This window comes from Oncorhynchus mykiss, chromosome 12, assembly GCF_057628025.1.
Source record: "Oncorhynchus mykiss isolate SJ-2025 chromosome 12, ASM5762802v1, whole genome shotgun sequence".
NCBI classification, from domain to species: domain Eukaryota; kingdom Metazoa; phylum Chordata; class Actinopteri; order Salmoniformes; family Salmonidae; genus Oncorhynchus; species Oncorhynchus mykiss.
The window spans coordinates 69,208,370-69,228,949 of NC_143033.1; the positions used below are offsets into that span (position 1 = coordinate 69,208,370).

The 20,580-nt window shown below is 42.3% G+C and overlaps 1 protein-coding gene and 1 pseudogene across 3 annotated transcripts in view; one reads left to right on the forward strand and one right to left on the reverse strand.

Annotated features, from left to right (window-relative positions):
- Window positions 1-20,580, reverse strand: part of LOC149979348 (interferon a3-like) — a 209,741-nt pseudogene that overhangs the window by 163,661 nt on the left and 25,500 nt on the right. The window lies entirely within an intron of this gene.
- LOC110511235 (interferon a3) lies at window positions 8,183-12,319 on the forward strand. Of its 2 annotated transcripts, XM_036938096.2 has the most exons (6): window positions 8,183-8,614; window positions 8,788-8,875; window positions 9,172-9,246; window positions 9,414-9,563; window positions 11,569-11,646; window positions 11,978-12,319. In XM_036938096.2, exons 2-6 carry the CDS (start codon window positions 8,789-8,791, stop codon window positions 12,065-12,067), a joined length of 480 nt encoding a protein of 159 aa, XP_036793991.1. In that variant the 5' UTR covers window positions 8,183-8,614; window position 8,788; the 3' UTR covers window positions 12,068-12,319. The 2 variants fall into 2 exon arrangements, with proteins under 2 accessions (XP_036793991.1, XP_036793990.1); XM_036938095.2 differs by lacking the exon at window positions 8,183-8,614 and having other exon boundaries at window positions 8,646-8,875.

Genomic DNA, 20,580 nt, shown 5'->3' on the forward strand with positions numbered 1-20,580 from the left:
TTTTGTATGTTTATCGATCGCACGATAAAACATTAAGTACACTTAGCATCAGGTAGCTTGGTCACGAAAATCAGAAAAGCAATCAAATTAATTGTTTACCTTTGATGATCTTCGGATGTTTGCTATTCTGCCTGCTACTCAGGCCCAGAAGCTAGGATATACATATTATTAGTAGATTTGGATAGAAACACTCTGAAGTTTCTAAAACTATTTGACTGATGTCTGTGAGTATAACAGAACTTATTTGGCAGGCGACACCCCGAGGTGTCAAGACAGATTTCCTCCCCTTCCTCTGAAGAGGAGGTGTGGCAAGGATCGGACCAATATGCGGCATGGTAAGTGTCCATGGTATTTAATAAGAACACTCAACAAATACAAAACAACAAAGTGAACTGGCAACGAAACAGTCCCGTGTGGCACAAACACTGACACAGGAAACAATCACCCACAAAATACCCAAAGAACATGGCTGCCTAAATATGGTTCCCAATCAGAGACAACGATAAACACCTGCCTCTCATTGAGAACCAATCTAGGCAACCATAGACTTACATAAACACCTAGACTAGGGAACACCCCATAAACATACAAAACCCCTTGACCAGACAAAACACATAAATCCCCCATGTCACACCCTGACCTAGCCAAAATAAAAAAGAAAACAAAGATAACGAAGGCCAGGGCGTGACAGTACCCCCCCCCCCCCCCCCCCGTCTGTCCACGGTGGCGGCTCTAGCGCGGGCTGAATGGCGGCTCTGGCGGATCCTGGCTGACTGGCGGCTCTGGCGGCTTCTTGCAGACTGGCGACTCTGGCGGCTCCTTGCAGACTGGCGAATCTGGCAGCTCTGGACATGCGGGAGACTCTAGCAGCTCTGGACAGGCGGGAGACTCTAGCAGCTCTGGACAGGCGGGAGACTCTAGCAGCTCAGGACAGACTGGCCGGAGACTCTAGCAGCTCTGGAGAGACTGGCCGGAGACTCTAGGAGCTCTGGACAAGCGGGAGACTCTAGCAGCTCTGGACAAGCGGGAGACTCTAGCAGCTCTGGACAGGCGGGAGACTCTAGCAGCTCTGGACAAGCGGGAGTCTCTAGCAGCTCTGGACAGGAGGGAGACTCTAGCAGCTCTGGACAGGCGGGAGACTCTAGCAGCTCAGGACAGACTGGCGGGAGACTCTAGCAGCTCTGGACAGGTGGGAGACTCTAGCAGCTCAGGACAGACTGTCCGGAGACTCTAGGAGCTCTGGACAGGCGTGAGACTCTAGCAGCTCTGGACAAGCAGGAGACTCTAGCAGCTCTGGACAGGTGTTAGACTCTAGCAGCTCTGGACAGGCGGGAGACTCGAGCAGCTCTGGACAGGCGGGAGACTCTAGCAGCTCTGGACAGGCGCGAGACTCTAGCAGCTCTGGACATGCGGGAGACTTTAGCAGCTCTGGACAGGCGGGAGACTCTAGCAGCTCAGGACAGACTGGCGGGAGACTCTAGCAGCTCTGGACAGGTGGGAGACTCTAGCAGCTCAGGACAGACTGTCCGGAGACTCTAGGAGCTCTGGACAGGCGTGAGACTCTAGCAGCTCTGGACAAGCAGGAGACTCTAGCAGCTCTGGACAGGTGTTAGACTCTAACAGCTCTGGACAGGCGGGAGACTCTAGCAGCTCTGGACAGGCGGGAGACTCGAGCAGCTCTGGACAGGCGGGAGACTCTAGCAGCTCTGGACAGGCGCGAGACTCTAGCAGCTCTGGACATGCGGGAGACTTTAGCAGCTCTGGACAGGCGGGAGACTCTAGCAGCTCTGGACAGACGGGAGAATCTAGCAGCTCTGGACATGCGGGAGAATCTAGCAGCTCTGGACAGGCGGGAGAATCCAGCAGCTCAGGACAGACTGGCCGGAGACTCTAGGAGCTCTGGACAGGCGGGAGACTCTAGCAGCTATGGACAGGCGGGAGACTCTAACAGCTCTGGACAAGCGGGAGACTCTAGCAGCTCTGGACAGGCTCTGGCGGCTCCTTGCAGACCGGCGGCTCTGGCGGTTCCTGGCTGACTGGCGGCTCTGGCGGCTCCTTGCAGACTGGCGGCTCTGGCGGCTCCTGGCTGACCGGCGGCTCTGGCGGCTCCTTGCAGACCGGCGGCTCTGGCGGATCCTGGCTGACCGGCGGCTCTGGCGGATCCTGGCTGACCGGTGGCTCTGGCGGCTCCTTGCAGTTGCTATGGCTTCCATTAGATGTCAACAGCCTTTAGAATGGGTTTTAGGCTTGTTTTTTGAAAAATGACTTAGTAGTTGTAGTTTTCAAGGTGGCTCTCATTTTGACTGTAGTCTTGCGTGGATGAGAGCGCTCACTTCGTTATTTATCTCTGGTATTGAACATACTACATTCCGTCTTAACCTGTTAGAGCTCTAGGGGCGCTATTTCATTTTTGGATAAAAAACGTTCCCGTTTTAAGCGCGATATTTTGTCACGAAAAGATGCTCGACTATGCATATTCTTGACAGTTTTGGAAAGAAAACACTCTGAAGTTTCAGAATCTGCAAAGATTTTGTCTGTAAGTGCCCCAGAACTCATTCTACAGGCGAAACCAAGATGATGCATCACCCAGGAATTAGCAGAATTTCTGAAGCTCTGTTTTCCATTCTCTCCTTATATGGCTGTGATTGCGCAACGAATGAGCCTACACTTTATGTCGTTCGCCCAAGGTCTTAGCAGCATTGTGACGTATTTGTAGGCATATCATTGGAAGATTGACCATAAGAGACTACATTTCCCAGGTGTCCGCCTGGTGTCCTGCGTCGAATTCGGTGCGCAATTGCCAGCTGCTTCCACTTTACCATTTGATTCAGGGGAGAAAGCATGTGTCCAAGAACGATGTATCAATGAAGAGATATGTGAAAAACACCTTGATGATTGATTCTAAACAACGTTTGCCATGTTTTCAGTCGATATTATGGAGTTAATTTGGAAAAAAGTTTGCGTTTTGAGGACTGAATTTATGGATTTTTTTTTGGTGGCCAAATGTGATGTATAAAACGGAGCTATTTCTAATACACAAGGAATCTTTTTGGAAAAACTGAGCATCTGCTATCTAACTGAGAGTATCCTCATTGAAAACATCAGAAGTTCTTCAAAGGTAAATGATTTTATTTGAAGGCTTTTATGTTTTTGTTAATGTTGCGTGCTGGATGCTAACGCTAATGCTAACGCTAAATGCTAACGCGAAATGCTAACTCTAGCTAGCTACTTTTACACAAATTATTGTTTTCCTATGGTTGAGAAGCATATTTTGAAAATCTGAGACGACAGTGTTGTTTACAAAAGGCTAAGCTTGAGAGATGGCATATTTATTTCATTTCATTTGCGATTTTCATAAATAGTTAACGTTGTGTTATGCTAATGAGCTTGCTGATAGATTTACACAATCCTGGATACAGGGTTTTTTTCATAGCTAAACGTGACGCAGAAAACGGAGCGATTTGTCCTAAACAAATAATCTTTCAGGAAAAACTGAACATTTGCTATCTGAGAGTCTCCTCATTGAAAACATCTGAAGTTCTTCAAAGGTAAATTATTTTTTTGAATGCTTTTCTGTTTTTTTGTGTAAATGTTGCCAGCTGAATGTTAATGCTAAATGCTACGTTAGCCATCAATACTGTTACACAAATGCTTGTTTTGCAATGGTTGAGAAGCATATTTTGAAAATCTGAGATGACAGTGTTGTTAACAAAAGGCTAAGCTTGAGAGCTAGCATATTTATTTCATTTCATTTGCGATTTTCATGAATAGTTAACGTTGCGTTATGGTAATGAGCTTGAGTCTGTATTCACGAACCCGGATCCGGGATGGGGAGATCAGAAAGGTTAAATTGTATTGTTTATTTACATATTAGGGTACCTGAGGATTGATTAGAAACGTTGTTTGACTTGTTTGGACGAAGTTTATTGGTAACTTTTGGGATTGCTTTGTCTGCATGTTGAACGAGTGGAATGGGTGGATTACTGAATCAAACGCGCCAACTAAACTGACTTTTTGGGGATTTAAAGGGACTTTATCGAAAAAAATAACCATTTGTTGTGTATCTGGGATTGCAAACAGAGGAAGATCTTCAAATGTAAATTATTATTTTTTTTGCTATTTCGGATTTTTGTGACGCCTCTGCTGATTTGGAAAATGTTTTTAATGCTGGTGTACTTGGGGCGTTGTGCTCATATAATTGCATGGTATGCTTTAGCCGTAAAGCCTTTTTGAAATCTGACAAAGCGGTTGAATGGACAAGAAGTTAAGCTTTTAAATTATGTAAGACATATGTATTTTCAAGAATGTTTAATATTACAATTTTTTCACTTGAATTTGGCGCGCTCCAGCTTTACCGGATGTTGTCGATTTTGATCCCAGTAACGGGATCACTGCACTAAGAGGGAAATGGAATGTCAGTCAATGCGGGAAATTTCTAGAACTTTGAACATTTCTTCAAGTGCAGTTGCAAAAACCATCAAGCGCTATGATGAAACTGGCTCTCATGAGGACAGCCACAGGAAGACCCATAGTTACATCTGCTGCAGAGGAGAAGTTCATTTGTTTTACCAGCTTCAGAAATTGCAGCCCAAAAAATGCTTCACAGAGTTCTAGTAACAGACACATCTTAACATCGTGTTCAGGGGAGACTGCCTGAATCTGTCCTTCATGGTCGAATTGATGCAACGAAAACACTACTTATATGTGTGTGTGTGTGTGTGTGTGTGTGTGTGTGTGTGTGTGTGTGTGTGTGTGTGTGTGTGTGTGTGTGTGTGTGTGTGTGTGTGTGTGTGTGTGCGTGTGCGTGCGTGCGTGTGTGTGTGTGATGGGATGTATTTACATTATGGACAGTATGTGGATAGAATTATTATTTTTTATACATTTGCTAACTTTTTTGGAAACCTTGCTTTGTCATTATGGGGTATTGTGTCATTATTGAAGAAGATTCTTAAAGAAATCATAGACATTTAGGCTATGTTTTATAAGTTTGAACAGTATGGAATGGCACAGCTCAATACAATAGAGCACAGTAGAGTACAATACCGTATAGGATAGTACAGGACAGTAGATATTCATTCAGTACAGTACAGTATAGTTTAATTCAGTAGAGTACAGTACAGTTTAGTAAATTAGTGTAAAGTAGGCTACACTCTACTGTGCTGTACACTACTGTACGTTAATTTCCTTTCCTTTACTGTACTAAACACTGTACTGTAATGAACTGTACTCTACTGTACTCTTTTGTATTGTACTGTACTGTACTCTCCACTGTAATTAACTGGACTGTACTACACTCCACTGTAATGAATTGTACTCTGCTGTTCTCTATTGAACTGTGCTCTCCAAATTTATCCATGGACATTGAAATTAACAAACAAACCAACATTCTGACCAAAGAAAGAAGGCCGGTCCAGACAGCACCGTGCTTATTGGGTATGCACTATGTATCCTGTATTCAGTTGAAGTCGGAAGTTTACATTCACTGAGGTTGGAGTCACTAAGATTTGTTTTTCAACCACTCCACACATTTCTTGTTAACAAACTACAGTTTTGGCAAGTCGGTTAGAACATCGACTTTGTGCATGACACAAGTCATTTTTCCAACAATTGTTTACAGACAGATTATTTCACATATAATTCACTATATTACAATTCCAGTGGATCAGAAGTTTACTTACAAAGTTGAATGACTTTAAACAGCTTAGAAACTTCCAAAAAATGATGTCATGGCTTTAGAAGCTTCTGATAGGCTAATTGACATAATTTGAGTCAATTGGTGTACCTGTGGATGTACTTCAAGGCCTACCTTCAAACTCAGTGTATCTTTGCCTGACATCAAGGGAAAATCAAAAGAAATCAGCCAAGACCTAAAAATAAAAAATGTAGACCTCCACAAGTCTGGTTCATCCTTGGGAGCAATTTCCAAACGCCTGAAGGTAACCTCGTTCATCTGTACAAACAATAGTACGGAAGTATAAACACCATGGGAACATGCAGCAGTCGTACCGCTCAGGAAGGAGACGCGTTCTGTCTCCTAGAGATGAACGTACTTTGATGCAAAAAGTGCAAATCAATCCCAGAACAACAGCAAATGACCTTGTTTGTAACTGCACATGGGGACAAAGATCATACTTTTTGGAGAAATTTCCTCTGGTCTGATGAATCAAAAATAGAACTGTTTGTCCATCATGACCATTGAAATGTTTGGAGGAAAAAGGGGGAGGTTTGCAAACCGAAGAACACCATCCCAACCGTGAAGCACAGGGGTGGCAGCATCATATTGTGGGGGTGCTTTGCTGCAGGAGACTGGTGCACTTCACACAATAGATGGCATCGAGAGGCAGGAAAATGATGTGGATATATTGAAGCAACATTTCAAGACATCAGTCAGAAAGTTAAAGCTTGGTCGCAAATGGGTCTTCCAAATTTACAATGACACCAAGAATACTTCCAAGGTTGTGGCAAAAGGGCTTTTAAGGACAACAAAGTCAAGGTATTGGAGTGGCCTTCACAAAGCCCTGACTACAATCCTATTGAAAATTTGTGGGCAGAACTGTAAAAGTGTGTGTGAGCAAGGAGGCCTTCAAACCTGACTCAGTTACACCAGCTCTGTCAGGAGGAATGTGCCAGAAATCACACAACTTATTGTGGGAAGCTTGTGGAAGGCTACCCGAAACATTTGACCCAAGTTAAACAATTGCAAGGCAATGCAACCAAATACTAATTGAGTGTATGTAAACTTCTGACCCACGAGGTCATAAAAAATAAAAGCTGAACTAAATCATTCTCTCTACTATTATTCTGATATTTCACATTCTTAAAATAAAGACCAAAGATAGGGAATTTTTACTTGGATTAAATGTTAGGAATTGTGAAAAACTGAAATGAATTGTTTTTGGCTAAGGTGTATGTAGTCTTCCGACTTCAACTATACATTGGGATGATACCGTTTAGACATTGTTTGCTCATTGACGTCTTACACATTCTAAATTCCACAGTTCTACATCGTTTATATGTCGGCTAGACATCAACATTCTATTAGGATATCTTGGCAACATCTTCCTAATGTAAAAATACTCTTCAAACTACATATTCCCTACCCAATTCGATACGTCAGCCAAAAGTGTCTAATATTACTGGGGAGAAAACTCAGGGGAAACTGATGACATCACACAACTTGTGTAAAACAGCTGGGAAAACCCCAAAATGCATCCACCGCAGACGTGTCATGGGACATAAGAAGAAGTTTCAGCACCATTAACAGGTATCACTACTAACACTAAAACGCATGAAGATGTCAGCCACTTCAGCACTTTGGACGTCGCCACACTGTCAGAGATTCTATCAGTGGTTCTGTGTTGTGGCTGCAGCCCTTTTGCTACTGTTATTGCCATGCTTGTAAAACTATAGGCAATAAATTGATGATATATGTGACGGGAAATATCTCTCTCGGACTCTTTGCTGTCACTTTTCAAGTGTCACTCTTATGATTCATGGATGGTCCCCAATAGAAAAAAAAGATTTTATACATAAGGCCTACAACTAAGGCTATATCAAATAACACCAAGTCCCGTATTTATAAAGCATCTCCGAGAGTAGCATTGCTGATCTTGGATCAGTTTTGCCTTATAGATTATAATGAATGGACAGAGGGGGTCCTGATGCTAGATCAGCACTCCAACTCTGAGATGCTTTATGAATGAATGCAGCAGAATAAGTAGGCTACATCTGAAATTTTAGCCTATAACATGACATTTCAATATGAAACCACCTATTACATCTTATCAAGACCCTGATGGAACAGGTGTGTTCGTACCGGGTTGAAACAAAAGCCTGCACCACCTCCTGCTTGTCTCCAGACAGACAGTGTTGGTGACCACTTTCCTACAGTATATGATCTGTACATTTGATTTTTATAGAAAAAGGAGCAATAAACCAATGCCAAGATTTTACCTTGCATAGTCATTCAAAAACGTCCCGAACACTGTGACACAAACACACACACACACACGCACGCGCGCGCACGCACGCGCGCACACACGCACGAACGCACACACACAACAGTAGAATAGCCCTGTAAAGTTCCAACAAATCATGTTGTCGTTGCTTTTCAACGTTGCATCACCTGCAGACAAAAGTAGTGTGAAAGTTGGTTACGTCATCATGAAAATGAAAGTTGAGAGATGTGGGTATTGACGCTGACGTCTCCCATTCACTTTTCATTTGAAGCGCAACAGCAGAAGACTACGGAACAACATTTCGGACTAACTTTGAACGAAACCCACTAAATTAATGTGTTATATGGCTACATCTCTTTAAAAGTGTGGGTTTTATTTCGACTCCGACGATTTTGTTATCAGACTTTTTTCCTCGGTTCACGCGAAGTTATTAGCAGTTGAAAGCAAAGCTCGCGAATAGCCTATTCTCGCTATAGTAATAGTCTAGCCGATATCTAGATTGAATAATATTTCATTGTGGTTCAACTATAATTTAAAGCTGTTTTCAAGGAGAATGTGTATAGATTTACTTGGATTTGTTCGTCCAGGAGACGGGGCAGGCATGGAATTCCAAGTGCTACATGTGCTAGTCCGGAAAATGAAAGTCCCCGCCTCCGGTAGGTTGATCAGGGGAAATTCTCTATACAGCTTTCCCTTTCCCAATTCCACATAAAACTACTTTACACAGCCAAGATGTTCAAACTCATCTGGATAACTAACAGCGAAACAAACTGCTATTTACAATGTATACAATGCAGAGCTGGAGTTGTATTTTTCTTATTATTTGCAGTATGCAGAGCGTGTGTCATTGCTGTGACTGGATCCGACACCACTACGGTCACTTGAGCGCAGAATACCTTTCCCTGCTGGACCAGATGGTGAGTTATTAGCACATTGTAAGAGGAGACTGAATGCATGTATTAAGGACAGCAAAACAACCAACCAAGCAAAATAGTAATGTGTTTCATGTTTAGCATCTGTGTTAGAAAACTGTTAGCCTATATTTGAATGTACATAGTAAAAGGGCTCTAAAGCTATAATGACAGCTAGATCAAGAGACGCTATCTACATTAGGCCTACTGTACTTGCAGTATAAGCTATACTTTATGTCTGTCTTGATTGCTCTTGAAGTATTTGACACGTGACTTAACATACTATATTGATTGTTTTCCAGGGAGGAGATATCACAAAACAGAATGCCCCAGTCCTTTTCCCAACATCACTTTACAGACACATAGATGATGCTGAGGTAAAGACTAGAATTTTGACTTATAGATTATAATGAATGGTCCTGATGATAGATCAGCACTCCAACTCTGATATGCTTTGGTATGGCGATCTTGACCCAATGTTATATTTATGCCATAACGGAAGCCTATACTGTTTCTAATCTTCTTTTTATATCTTCCTGTGTAGTTTGAGGACAAAGTCATATTCCTGAAAGAGACCATCTATCAAATCACAAAACTGTTTGATGGGAATATGAAATCTGTCACCTGGGACAAGAAAAACCTGGACGATTTCCTCAACATTCTAGAACGCCAATTGGAGAACCTTAATTCCTGTGTAAGTAACGGGTCTATTTAAAGTATAATCTCTGTTTTGGTCAGGGTTCTCCAACCCCATTCTTGGAGAGTTACCTTCCTGTAGGTTTTCGCGCCAACCCCAGTTGTAACTAACCTGATTCAGTTTATCAACCACCTAATTAATCAGGTGTTGTAGATTAGGGTTGGAGTGAAAACCTACAGGAAGGTAGTTCTCCTGGAACATTGTTGGAGTGCCCTGGTTTAGGTGTAGCCTACTAACTCTACAATTGGAAAAATCTACGTATAAAGTGCATATAAAGTATTCAACCTATTAACTTGTTCCACATTTTGTTACGTTACAGCTTTTTCTAAAATTGATTAAATAGATTTTCCCCCTCATCAATCCACACACAATACCCAATAATGACAAAGCAAAACCGTGTTTTAGACATTTTTGCAAATGTATTAACAATAAAAAACTGAAATATCACATTTACATAAGTATTCAGACCCTTTACTCAGTACTTTGTTGAAGAACCTTTGGCAGTGATTACAGCCTTGAGTCTTATTGGGTATCATGCTATAAGCTTGGCACGTCTTTATTTGGGGAATTTCTGTCATTCTTCTCTGCAGATCCTCTCAAGATCTGTCAGGTTGGATAGGGTGCGTCGCTGCACAGCTATTTTCAGGTCTCTCCAGTGATGTTCGATCAGGTCATGTCCGGGCTCTGGCTGGGCCACTCAAGGACATTCAGAGACTTGTCCCGAAGCCACTCCTGTGTTGTCTTGGCTGTATGCTTAGGGTCGTTGTCCTGTTCGAAGGTGAACCTTTGCCCCAGTCTGAGGTCCTGAGCGCTCTGGAGCAGGTTTTCGTCAAGGATGTCTCTGTACTTTGCTCCGTTCATCTTTCCCTCGATCCTGACTAGTCTCCCAGTCCCTGCCAATGAAAAACAACCCCACAGCATGATGCTGCCACCACCATACTTAACTGTAGGGATGGTGCAAGGTTTCCTCCAGATGTGATGATTGGCATTCAGGCCAAATAGAGACACTTGTTTCTCATGGTCTGAAAGTCCTTTAGGTGCCTTTTGGCAAACTCCAAGCGGGCTGCAATGTGCCTTTTACTGAGGAGTGGCTTCCGTCTGGCCACTTTACCATAAAGGCCTGATCGGTGGAGTACTGCAGAGATGGTTGTCTTTCTCGATGGCTTTCCCATCCCCACAGAGAAAATCTGGAGCTCTGTCAGAGTGACCATCGGGTTCTTGGTCACCTCCCTGACAATGGCCCTTCTACCCCTGATTGCTCAGTTTGACCTGGTGGCCAGCTCTAGTAAGTCTTGGTGGTTACAAAGTACCCTTTCCCAGATCTGTATCTCGACACAATCTTGTCTCGGAGCTCTGCGGACGATTTCCTCAACTTCATGGCCTGGTTTTTGCTCTGACATGCACCGTCAACTGTAGGACCTTAAATATACAGGTTTCTGCCTTTCCAAATCATGTTCAATCAGTTGATTTTACTTCGGGTGGACTCCAATCAAAGTGTAGAAACATCTCCAGCTGAATTTTGAATCTCAAAGCAAAGGGTCTGAATTCATATGTAAATAAGGTATTTGTGTTTTTGCATCCTCATTATTGGATATTGTGTGTAGATTGATGAGGATTTTTTTTCTTTAATCCATTTTAGAATAAGGCTGTAACCTAACAAAATTTGGAAAAAGGGGTCTGAATACTTTCCGAACTTACTGTGTATGGGTAATTACAGATTTTGAGTCATTTTGCGACGTCACATAAATAATACTGCAGCAATGAGAAATGTAAATTATTGTGGATTATTATTAATGAAAATGTTTTGTAAGCTTTGATTCATATTTCATTATGGCAAATCAAGTTTGATATTTTAAAGTGGAAATTACAATCTTTAGAATCCTTTTCAAACATTGAATACATGTTAAGGTTCCACTTCCTGCCGTGCAAGAAAAAAAATATTGATCAAATGAAGATCCTACACCTGTATGACGCTAATGTTTTGTTTAATTTTGTCCAACAGGTATCACCTGCCATGAAACCTGAGAGGAGACTGAAACGGTACTTCAAGAAGTTGAATAGTAAGGTTCTGAGAAAAATGGTGAGTTTGGTTTCATATGGCAACATGTTTAATGCATGTAATCAAATGAATATAAACTAGGCTAGGCTAAACTTGAGCAGTGTTCATTTAAAAAAAGTGGGTTCTGGGGCCATATGTATCAAGCATCTCAGAGAAGTGCTGATCTAGTATCAGGTCTCCTATGTCCTTGTTTATAGTGATCCAAAAGACAAAACTGATCCTAAATCAGCACTCCTACTCTGAGAAGCTTTACATTTGGCACCAGTCCTACTCTGTTGTTCAAGACAATATGTTCATTATTTTGCCAAGAAATGTCACCCCTCTAATATTTGAAATTTTCTGTGTTTTTCAGAACTACAGTGCACAGGCGTGGGAGCTCATCAGGAAAGAGATGAAACGTCATCTGCAAAGATTGGATATCCTTGCAGCACAGATGTACTGATCATCCAGACTCATTTCAGAAGCTACGCCCTTACCAGTTTATAAAGCATGAATACAATCATGTGGGACCCTGTCAGTCTATTTATTATATTTAAATCCATAAATTATTGTTTTTTATTTTTATAATTTATTATTTATATTTTGTATTTCCCTTTTGTACATGTGTTGAACTGAACTGTATTGCCGGTCTACTTGAAAAACCAGTGAAAAGATAATATTGCAAATGTGAATAAAAACGTATTTTGTAAAATTTTTCCAAATTTCATTCTTGTCTGAAACCAATGAGTGTGGATTTATAACATCTCATCTAACCATCATAGGGGATGCACATTAAACTTGTTGCTGATTAGTCACATATTAATTTCTACTTTAAGTTTATGTATGCTTGTAGTTTTTGTTTCTTTATGTAACTATTTTTACTGTGTTTTTGTACTTTGTGACTGTTCATGTTTTTCCTGTTCGTTTTATGTGTGGTAATCACACAAGGGCAGGTGGCTGAAGGGGGTGGGGAGATCTGGGTGAGGAGTAGACGATAATCTGGGGGACCAGGAACTTTTAGCTCCCACTTGACTTTGTGGATTTTCATTTATAAAGTCTGTCCATTGTATTAAACACTTGTATGCCTTACTACGATTGGAGGAGAAACAAGAAAAAAGACTAAATGGAAAAAGAGACAAAAAACAAGCAATACTTTAATGGATAATAGTTTAGTCCCCTGAACGAGGCAGGGTGCTGGTGGGCAAGAAATAAAAACTAATAATTTATATAGCTTAGTCATATACAGTGGGGCAAAAAAGTATTTAGTCAGCCACCAATTGTGCAAGTTCTCGCACTTAAAAAGATGAGAGAGGCCTGTAATTTTCATCATAGGTACACTTCAACTATGACAGACAAAATTAGATTTTTTTTCCCCAGAAAATCACATTGTAGGATTTTTAATGAATGTATTTGCAAATTATGGTGGAAAATAAGTATTTGGTCAATAACAAAAGTTTATCTCAATACTTTGTTAAATACCCTTTGTTGGCAATGACAGAGGTCAAACGTTTTCTGTAAGTCTTCACAAGGTTTTCACACACTGTTGCTGGTATTTTGGCCCATTCCTCCATGCACATCTCCTCTAGAGCAGTGATGTTTTGGGGCTGTTGCTGGGCAACACGGACTTTCAACTCCCTCCAAAGATTTTCTATGGGGTTGAGATCTGGGGACTGGCTAGGCCACTCCAGGACCTTGAAATGCTTCTTTTTACGAAGCCACTGCTTCGTTGTCCGGCGGTGTGTTTGGGATCATTGTCATGCTGAAAGACCCAGCCACGTTTCATCTTCAATGCCCTTGCTGATGGAAGGAGGTTTTCACTCTCACGATACATGGCCCCATTCATTCTTTCCTTGCCACGGATCAGTCGTCCTGGTCCCTTTGCAGAAAAACAGCCCCAAAGCATGATGTTTCCACCCCCATGCTTCACAGTAGTTATGGTGTTCTTCGGATGCAACTCAGCATTTTTTGTCCTCCAAACACGACGAGTTGAGTTTTTACCAAAAAGTTATATTTTGGTTTCATCTGACCATGTGACATTCTCCCAATCTTCTTCTGGATCATCCAAAGCTCTCTAGCAAACTTCAGACGGGCCTGGACATGTACTGGCTTAAGCAGGGGGACACGTCTGGAACTGCAGGTTTTGAGTCCCTGGCAGCGTAGTGTGTTACTGATGGTTGGCTTTGTTACTTTTGTCCCAGCTCTCTGCAGGTCATTCACTGTGTGGTTCTGGGATTTTTGCTCACCGTTCTTGTGATTATTTTGACCCCACGGGGTGAGATCTTGCGTGGAGCCCCAGATCGAGGGAGATTATCAGTGGTCTTGTACAGTGCCTTGCGAAAGTATTCGGCCCCCTTGAACTTTGTGACCTTTTGCCACATTTCAGGCTTCAGACATAAAGATATAAAACTGTATTTTTTTGTGAAGAATCAACAACAAGTGGGACACAATCATGAAGTGGAACGACATTTATTGGATATTTCAAACTTTTTTAACAAATCAAAAACTGAAAAATTGGGCGTGCAAAATTATTCAGCCCCATTACTTTCAGTGCAGCAAACTCTCTCCAGAAGTTCAGTGAGGATCTCTGAATGATCCAATGTTGACCTAAATGACTAATGATGATAAATACAATCCACCTGTTTGTAATCAAGTCTCCGTATAAATGCACCTGCACTGTGATAGTCTCAGAGGTCCGTTAAAAGCGCAGAGAGCATCATGAAGAACAAGGAACACACCAGGCAGGTCCGAGATACTATTGTGAAGAAGTTTAAAGCCGGATTTGGATACAAAAAGATTTCCCAAGCTTTAAACATCCCAAGGAAAACTGTGCAAGCAATAATATTGAAATGGAAGGAGTATCAGACCACTGCAAATCTACCAAGACCTGGCCGTCCCTCTAAACGTTCAGCTCATACAAGGAGAAGACTGATCAGAGATGCAGCCAAGAGGCCCATGATCACTCTGGATGAACTGCAGAGATCTACAGCTGAGGTGGGAGACTCTGTCCAAAGGACAACAATCAGTCGTATATTGCACAAATCTGGCCTTTATGGAAGAGTGGCAAGAAGAAGAAGCCATTTCTTAAAGATATCCATAAAAAGTGTTGTTTAAAGTTTGCCACAAGCCACCTGGGAGACACACCAAACATGTGGAAGAAGGTGCTCTGGTCAGATGAAACCAAAATTGAACTTTTTGGCAACAATGCAAAACGTTATGTTTGGCGTAAAAGCAACACAGCTCATCACCCTGAACCCACCATACCCACTGTCAAACATGGTGGTGGCAGCATCATGGTTTGGGCCTGCTTTTCTTCAGCAGGGACAGGGAAGATGGTTAAAATTGATGTGAAGATGGATGGAGCCAAATACAGGACCATTCTGGAAGAAAACCTGATGGAGTCTGCAAAAGACCTGAGACTGGGATGGAGATTTGTCTTCCAACAAGACAATGATCCAAAACATAAAGCAAAATCTACAATGGAATGGTTCAAAAATAAACATATCCAGGTGTTAGAATGGCCAAGTCAAAGTCCAGACCTGAATCCAATCGAGAATCTGTGGAAAGAACTGAAAACTGCTGTTCACAAATGCTCTCCATCCAACCTCACTGAGCTCGAGCTGTTTTGCAAGGAGGAATGGGAAAAGATTTCAGTCTCTCGATGTGCAAAACTGATAGAGACATACCCCAAGCGACTTACAGCTGTAATCGCAGCAAAAGGTGGCGCTACAAAGTATTAACTTAAGGGGGCTGAATAATTTTGCACGCCCAATTTTTCAGTTTTTGATTTGTTAAAAAAGTTTGAAATATCCAATAAATGTTGTTCCACTTCATGATTGTGTCCCACTTGATAACAAGTTCAAACAGGTGCCATTAATACAGGTAACGAGTGGAGGACAGAGGAGCCTCTTAAAGAAGAAGTTACAGGTCTGTGAGAGCCAGAAATCTTGCTTGTTTGTAAGTGACCAAATACTTATTTTCCACGATAATTTGCAAATGTATTCATTAAAAATCCTACAATGTGATTTTCTGGAATTATTTTTTCATTTTGTCTGTCATAGTTGAAGTGTACCTATGATGAAAATTACAGGCCTCTCTCATCTTCTTAAGTGGGAGAACTTGTACAATTGGTGGCTGACTGAATACTTTTTTGCCCCACTGTATACCTTTTAAGTGGCATCATGGGGATCCTCCTAATAATTCTCAGTGGATAAATGAAGTCAATTGTTGTATAACATTAGACAAAAGTGTGTAATATATTGGCCAATGTGGCAGCACACAGTCCTTTCATAAGACTTGGAATTTCTTGATAGAATAGAGTTATTGTAGATATATACTGTATATCCGTTTGTATAATGGTATGAGGTTATATGAGGTCATTATTTAACATCTAGAATGGAGTATATGCGTGTTTACATTGTATGGTATAATACTCAGAGCCCCACCTGTTTCAATCCCTACCTCTTTAGCAAGAAATACAGTTTTGTTTTTGTTGTTGCCTGTTTTTCATGTGATTTTGGTATTAATACGTGTCAGATATCAGTTTCCAAACAATGTTTAAAAAATATATTTTAGTTCAAACTTGTTATGGCTGCAATCCCACTATCGGGATAAGTGTCATCAACAACCGCTGAAAAGCATAGCGCTACATACAATAAATATTACTACAAATATTTATATTCATGAAATCACAAGTGCAATATAGGAAAACACAGCTTAGCCTTTTGTTAATCCACATGTCGTGTCAGATTTTGAAATTATGCTTTACAGCGAAAGCAATCCAAGCGTTTTTGTATGTTTATCGATCGCACGATAAAACATTAAGTACACTTAGCATCAGGTAGCTTGGTCACGAAAATCAGAAAAGCAATCAAATTAATAATTTACCTTTGATGATCTTCGGATGTTTGCTACTCTGCCTGCTACTCAGGCCCAGAAGCTAGGATATACATATTATTAGTAGATTTGGATAGAAACACTCTGAAGTTTCTAAAACTATTTGACTGATGTCTGTGAGTATAACAGAACTTATTTGGCAGGCGACACCCCGAGGTGTCAAGACAGATTTCCTCCCCTTCCTCTGAAGAGGAGGTGTGGCAAGGATCGGACCAATATGCGGCATGGTAAGTGTCCATGGTATTTAATAAGAACACTCAACAAATACAAAACAACAAAGTGAACTGGCAACGAAACAGTCCCGTGTGGCACAAACACTGACACAGGAAACAATCACCCACAAAATACCCAAAGAACATGGCTGCCTAAATATGGTTCCCAATCAGAGACAACGATAAACACCTGCCTCTAATTGAGAACCAATCTAGGCAACCATAGACTTACATAAACACCTAGACTAGGGAACACCCCATAAACATACAAAACCCCTAGACCAGACAAAACACATAAATCCCCCATGTCACACCCTGACCTAGCCAAAATAAAAAATAAAACAAAGATAACGAAGGCCAGGGCGTGACAGTACCCCCCCCCCCCAAAGGTGGGGACTCCCGGCCACACACCTAAATCCATAGGGGAGGGTAAGGGTGGGCGTCTGTCCACGGTGGCGGCTCTAGCGCGGGCTGAATGGCGGCTCTGGCGGATCCTGGCTGACTGGCGGCTCTGGCGGCTTCTTGCAGACTGGCGACTCTGGTGGCTCCTTGCAGACTGGCGAATCTGGCAGCTCTGGACATGCGGGAGAATCTAGCAGCTCTGGACAGGCGGGAGACTCTAGCAGCTCTGGACAGGCGGGAGACTCTAGCAGCTCAGGACAGACTGGCCGGAGACTCTAGCAGCTCTGGAGAGACTGGCCGGAGACTCTAGGAGCTCTGGACAGGCAGGAGACTCTAGCAGCTCTGGACAGGCGGGAGACTCTAGCAGCTCTGGACAGGCGGGAGACTCTAGTAGCTCTGGACAGGCGGGAGAATCTAGCAGCTCTGGACAGGCGGGAGACTCTAGCAGCTCTGGACAGGCGCGAGACTCTAGCAGCTCTGGACAGGCGGGAGACTCTAGTAGCTCTGGACAGGCGGGAGAATCTAGCAGTTCTGGACAGGCGGGAGACTCTAGCAGCTCTGGACATGCGGGAGACTTTAGCAGCTCTGGACAGGCGGGAGACTCTAGCAGCTCTGGACAGACGGGAGAATCTAGCAGCTCTGGACATGCGGGAGAATCTAGCAGCTCTGGACAGGCGGGAGAATCCAGCAGCTCAGGACAGACTGGCCGGAGACTCTAGGAGCTCTGGACAGGCGGGAGACTCTAGCAGCTCTGGACAGGCGGGAGACTCTAACAGCTCTGGACAAGCGGGAGACTCTAGCAGCTCTGGACAGGCTCTGGCGGCTCCTTGCAGACCGGCGGCTCTGGCGGTTCCTGGCTGACTGGCGGCTCTGGCGGCTCCTTGCAGACTGGCGGCTCTGGCGGCTCCTGGCTGACCGGCGGCTCTGGCGGCTCCTTGCAGACCGGCGGCTCTGGCGGATCCTGGCTGACCGGCGGCTCTGGCGGATCCTGGCTGACCGGTGGCTCTGGCGGCTCCTTGCAGTTGCTATGGCTTCCATTAGATGTCAACAGCCTTTAGAATGGGTTTTAGGCTTGTTTTTTGAAAAATGACTTAGTAGTTGTAGTTTTCAAGGTGGCTCTCATTTTGACTGTAGTCTTGCGTGGATGAGAGCGCTCACTTCGTTATTTATCTCTGGTATTGAACATACTACATTCCGTCTTAAATTGTATTGTTTATTTACATATTAGGGTACCTGAGGATTGATTAGAAACGTTGTTTGACTTGTTTGGACGAAGTTTATTGGTAACTTTTGGGATTGCTTTGTCTGCATGTTGAACGAGTGGAATGGGTGGATTACTGAATCAAACGCGCCAACTAAACTGACTTTTTGGGGATTTAAAGAAGGACTTTATCGAACAAAATAACCATTTGTTGTGTATCTGGGATTGCAAACAGAGGAAGATCTTCAAATGTAAATTTTTTTTTTTTTGCTATTTCGGATTTTTGTGACGCCTCTGCTGATTTGGAAAATGTTTTAATGCTGGTGTACGTGGGGCGTTGTGCTCAGATAATTGCATGGTATGCTTTAGCCGTAAAGCCTTTTTGAAATCTGACAAAGCGGTTGAATGGACAAGAAGTTAAGCTTTTAAATTATGTAAGACATATGTATTTTCAAGAATGTTTAATATTACAATTTTGTCACTTGAATTTGGCGCGCTCCAGCTTTACCGGATGTTGTCGATTTTGATCCCAGTAACGGGATCACTGCACTAAGAGGGAAATGAATGTCAGTCAATGCGGGAAATTTCTAGAACTTTGGACATTTCTTCAAGTGCAGTTGCAAAAACAATCAAGCGCTATGATGAAACTGGCTCTCATGAGGACAGCCACAGGAAGACCCATAGTTACATCTGCTGCAGAGGAGAAGTTCATTTGTTTTACCAACTTCAGAAATTGCAGCCCAAAAAATGCTTCACAGAGTAACAGACACATCTTAACATCGTGTTCAGGGGAGACTGCCTGAATCTGTCCTTCATGGTCGAATTGATGCAACGTAAACACTACTTACATGTGTGTGTGTGTGTGTGTGTGTGTGTGTGTGTGTGTGTGTGTGTGTGTGTGTGTGTGTGTGTGTGTGTGTGTGTGTGTGCGTGCGTGTGTGTGTGTGATGGGATGTATTTACATTATGGACAGTATGTGGATAGAATTATTATTTTTTATACATTTGCTAACTTTTTTGGAAACCTTGCTTTGTCATTATGGGGTATTGTGTCATTATTGAAGAAGATTCTTAAAGAAATCATAGACATTTAGGCTATGTTTTATAAGTTTGAACAGTATGGAATGGCACAGCTCAATACAATAGAGCACAGTAGAGTACAGTACCGTATAGGATAGTACAGGACAGTAGATATTCATTCAGTACAGTACAGTATAGTTTAATTCAGTAGAGTACAGTACAGTTTAGTAAATTAGTGTAAAGTAGGCTACACTCTACTGTGCTGTACACTACTGTACGTTACTTTCCTTTCCTTTACTGTACTAAACACTGTACTGTAATGAACTGTACTCTACTGTACTCTTTTGTATTGTACTGTACTGTACTCTCCACTGTAATTAACTGGACTGTACTACACTCCACTGTAATGAATTGTACTCTGCTGTTCTCTATTGAACTGTGCTCTCCAAATTTATCCATGGACATTGAAATTAACAAACAAACCAACATTCTGACCAAAGAAAGAAGGCCGGTCCAGACAGCACCGTGCTTATTGGGTATGCACTATGTATCCTGTATTCAGTTGAAGTCGGAATACATTCACTGAGGTTGGAGTCACTAAGATTTGTTTTTCAACCACTCCACACATTTCTTGTTAACAAACTACAGTTTTGGCAAGTCGGTTAGAACATCGACTTTGTGCATGACACAAGTCATTTTTCCAACAATTGTTTACAGACAGATTATTTCACATATAATTCACTATATTACAATTCCAGTGGATCAGAAGTTTACTTACAAAGTTGAATGACTTTAAACAGCTTAGAAACTTCCAAAAAATGATGTCATGGCTTTAGAAGCTTCTGATAGGCTAATTGACATAATTTGAGTCAATTGGAGGTGTACCTGTGGATGTACTTCAAGGCCTACCTTCAAACTCAGTGTCTCTTTGCCTGAAATCAAGGGAAAATCAAAAGAAATCAGCCAAGACCTAAAAATAAAAAATGTAGACCTCCACAAGTCTGGTTCATCCTTGGGAGCAATTTCCAAACGCCTGAAGGTAACCTCGTTCATCTGTACAAACAATAGTACGGAAGTATAAACACCATGGGAACATGCAGCAGTCGTACCGCTCAGGAAGGAGACGCGTTCTGTCTCCTAGAGATGAACGTACTTTGATGCAAAAAGTGCAAATCAATCCCAGAACAACAGCAAATGACCTTGTTTGTAACTGCACATGGGGACAAAGATCATACTTTTTGGAGAAATT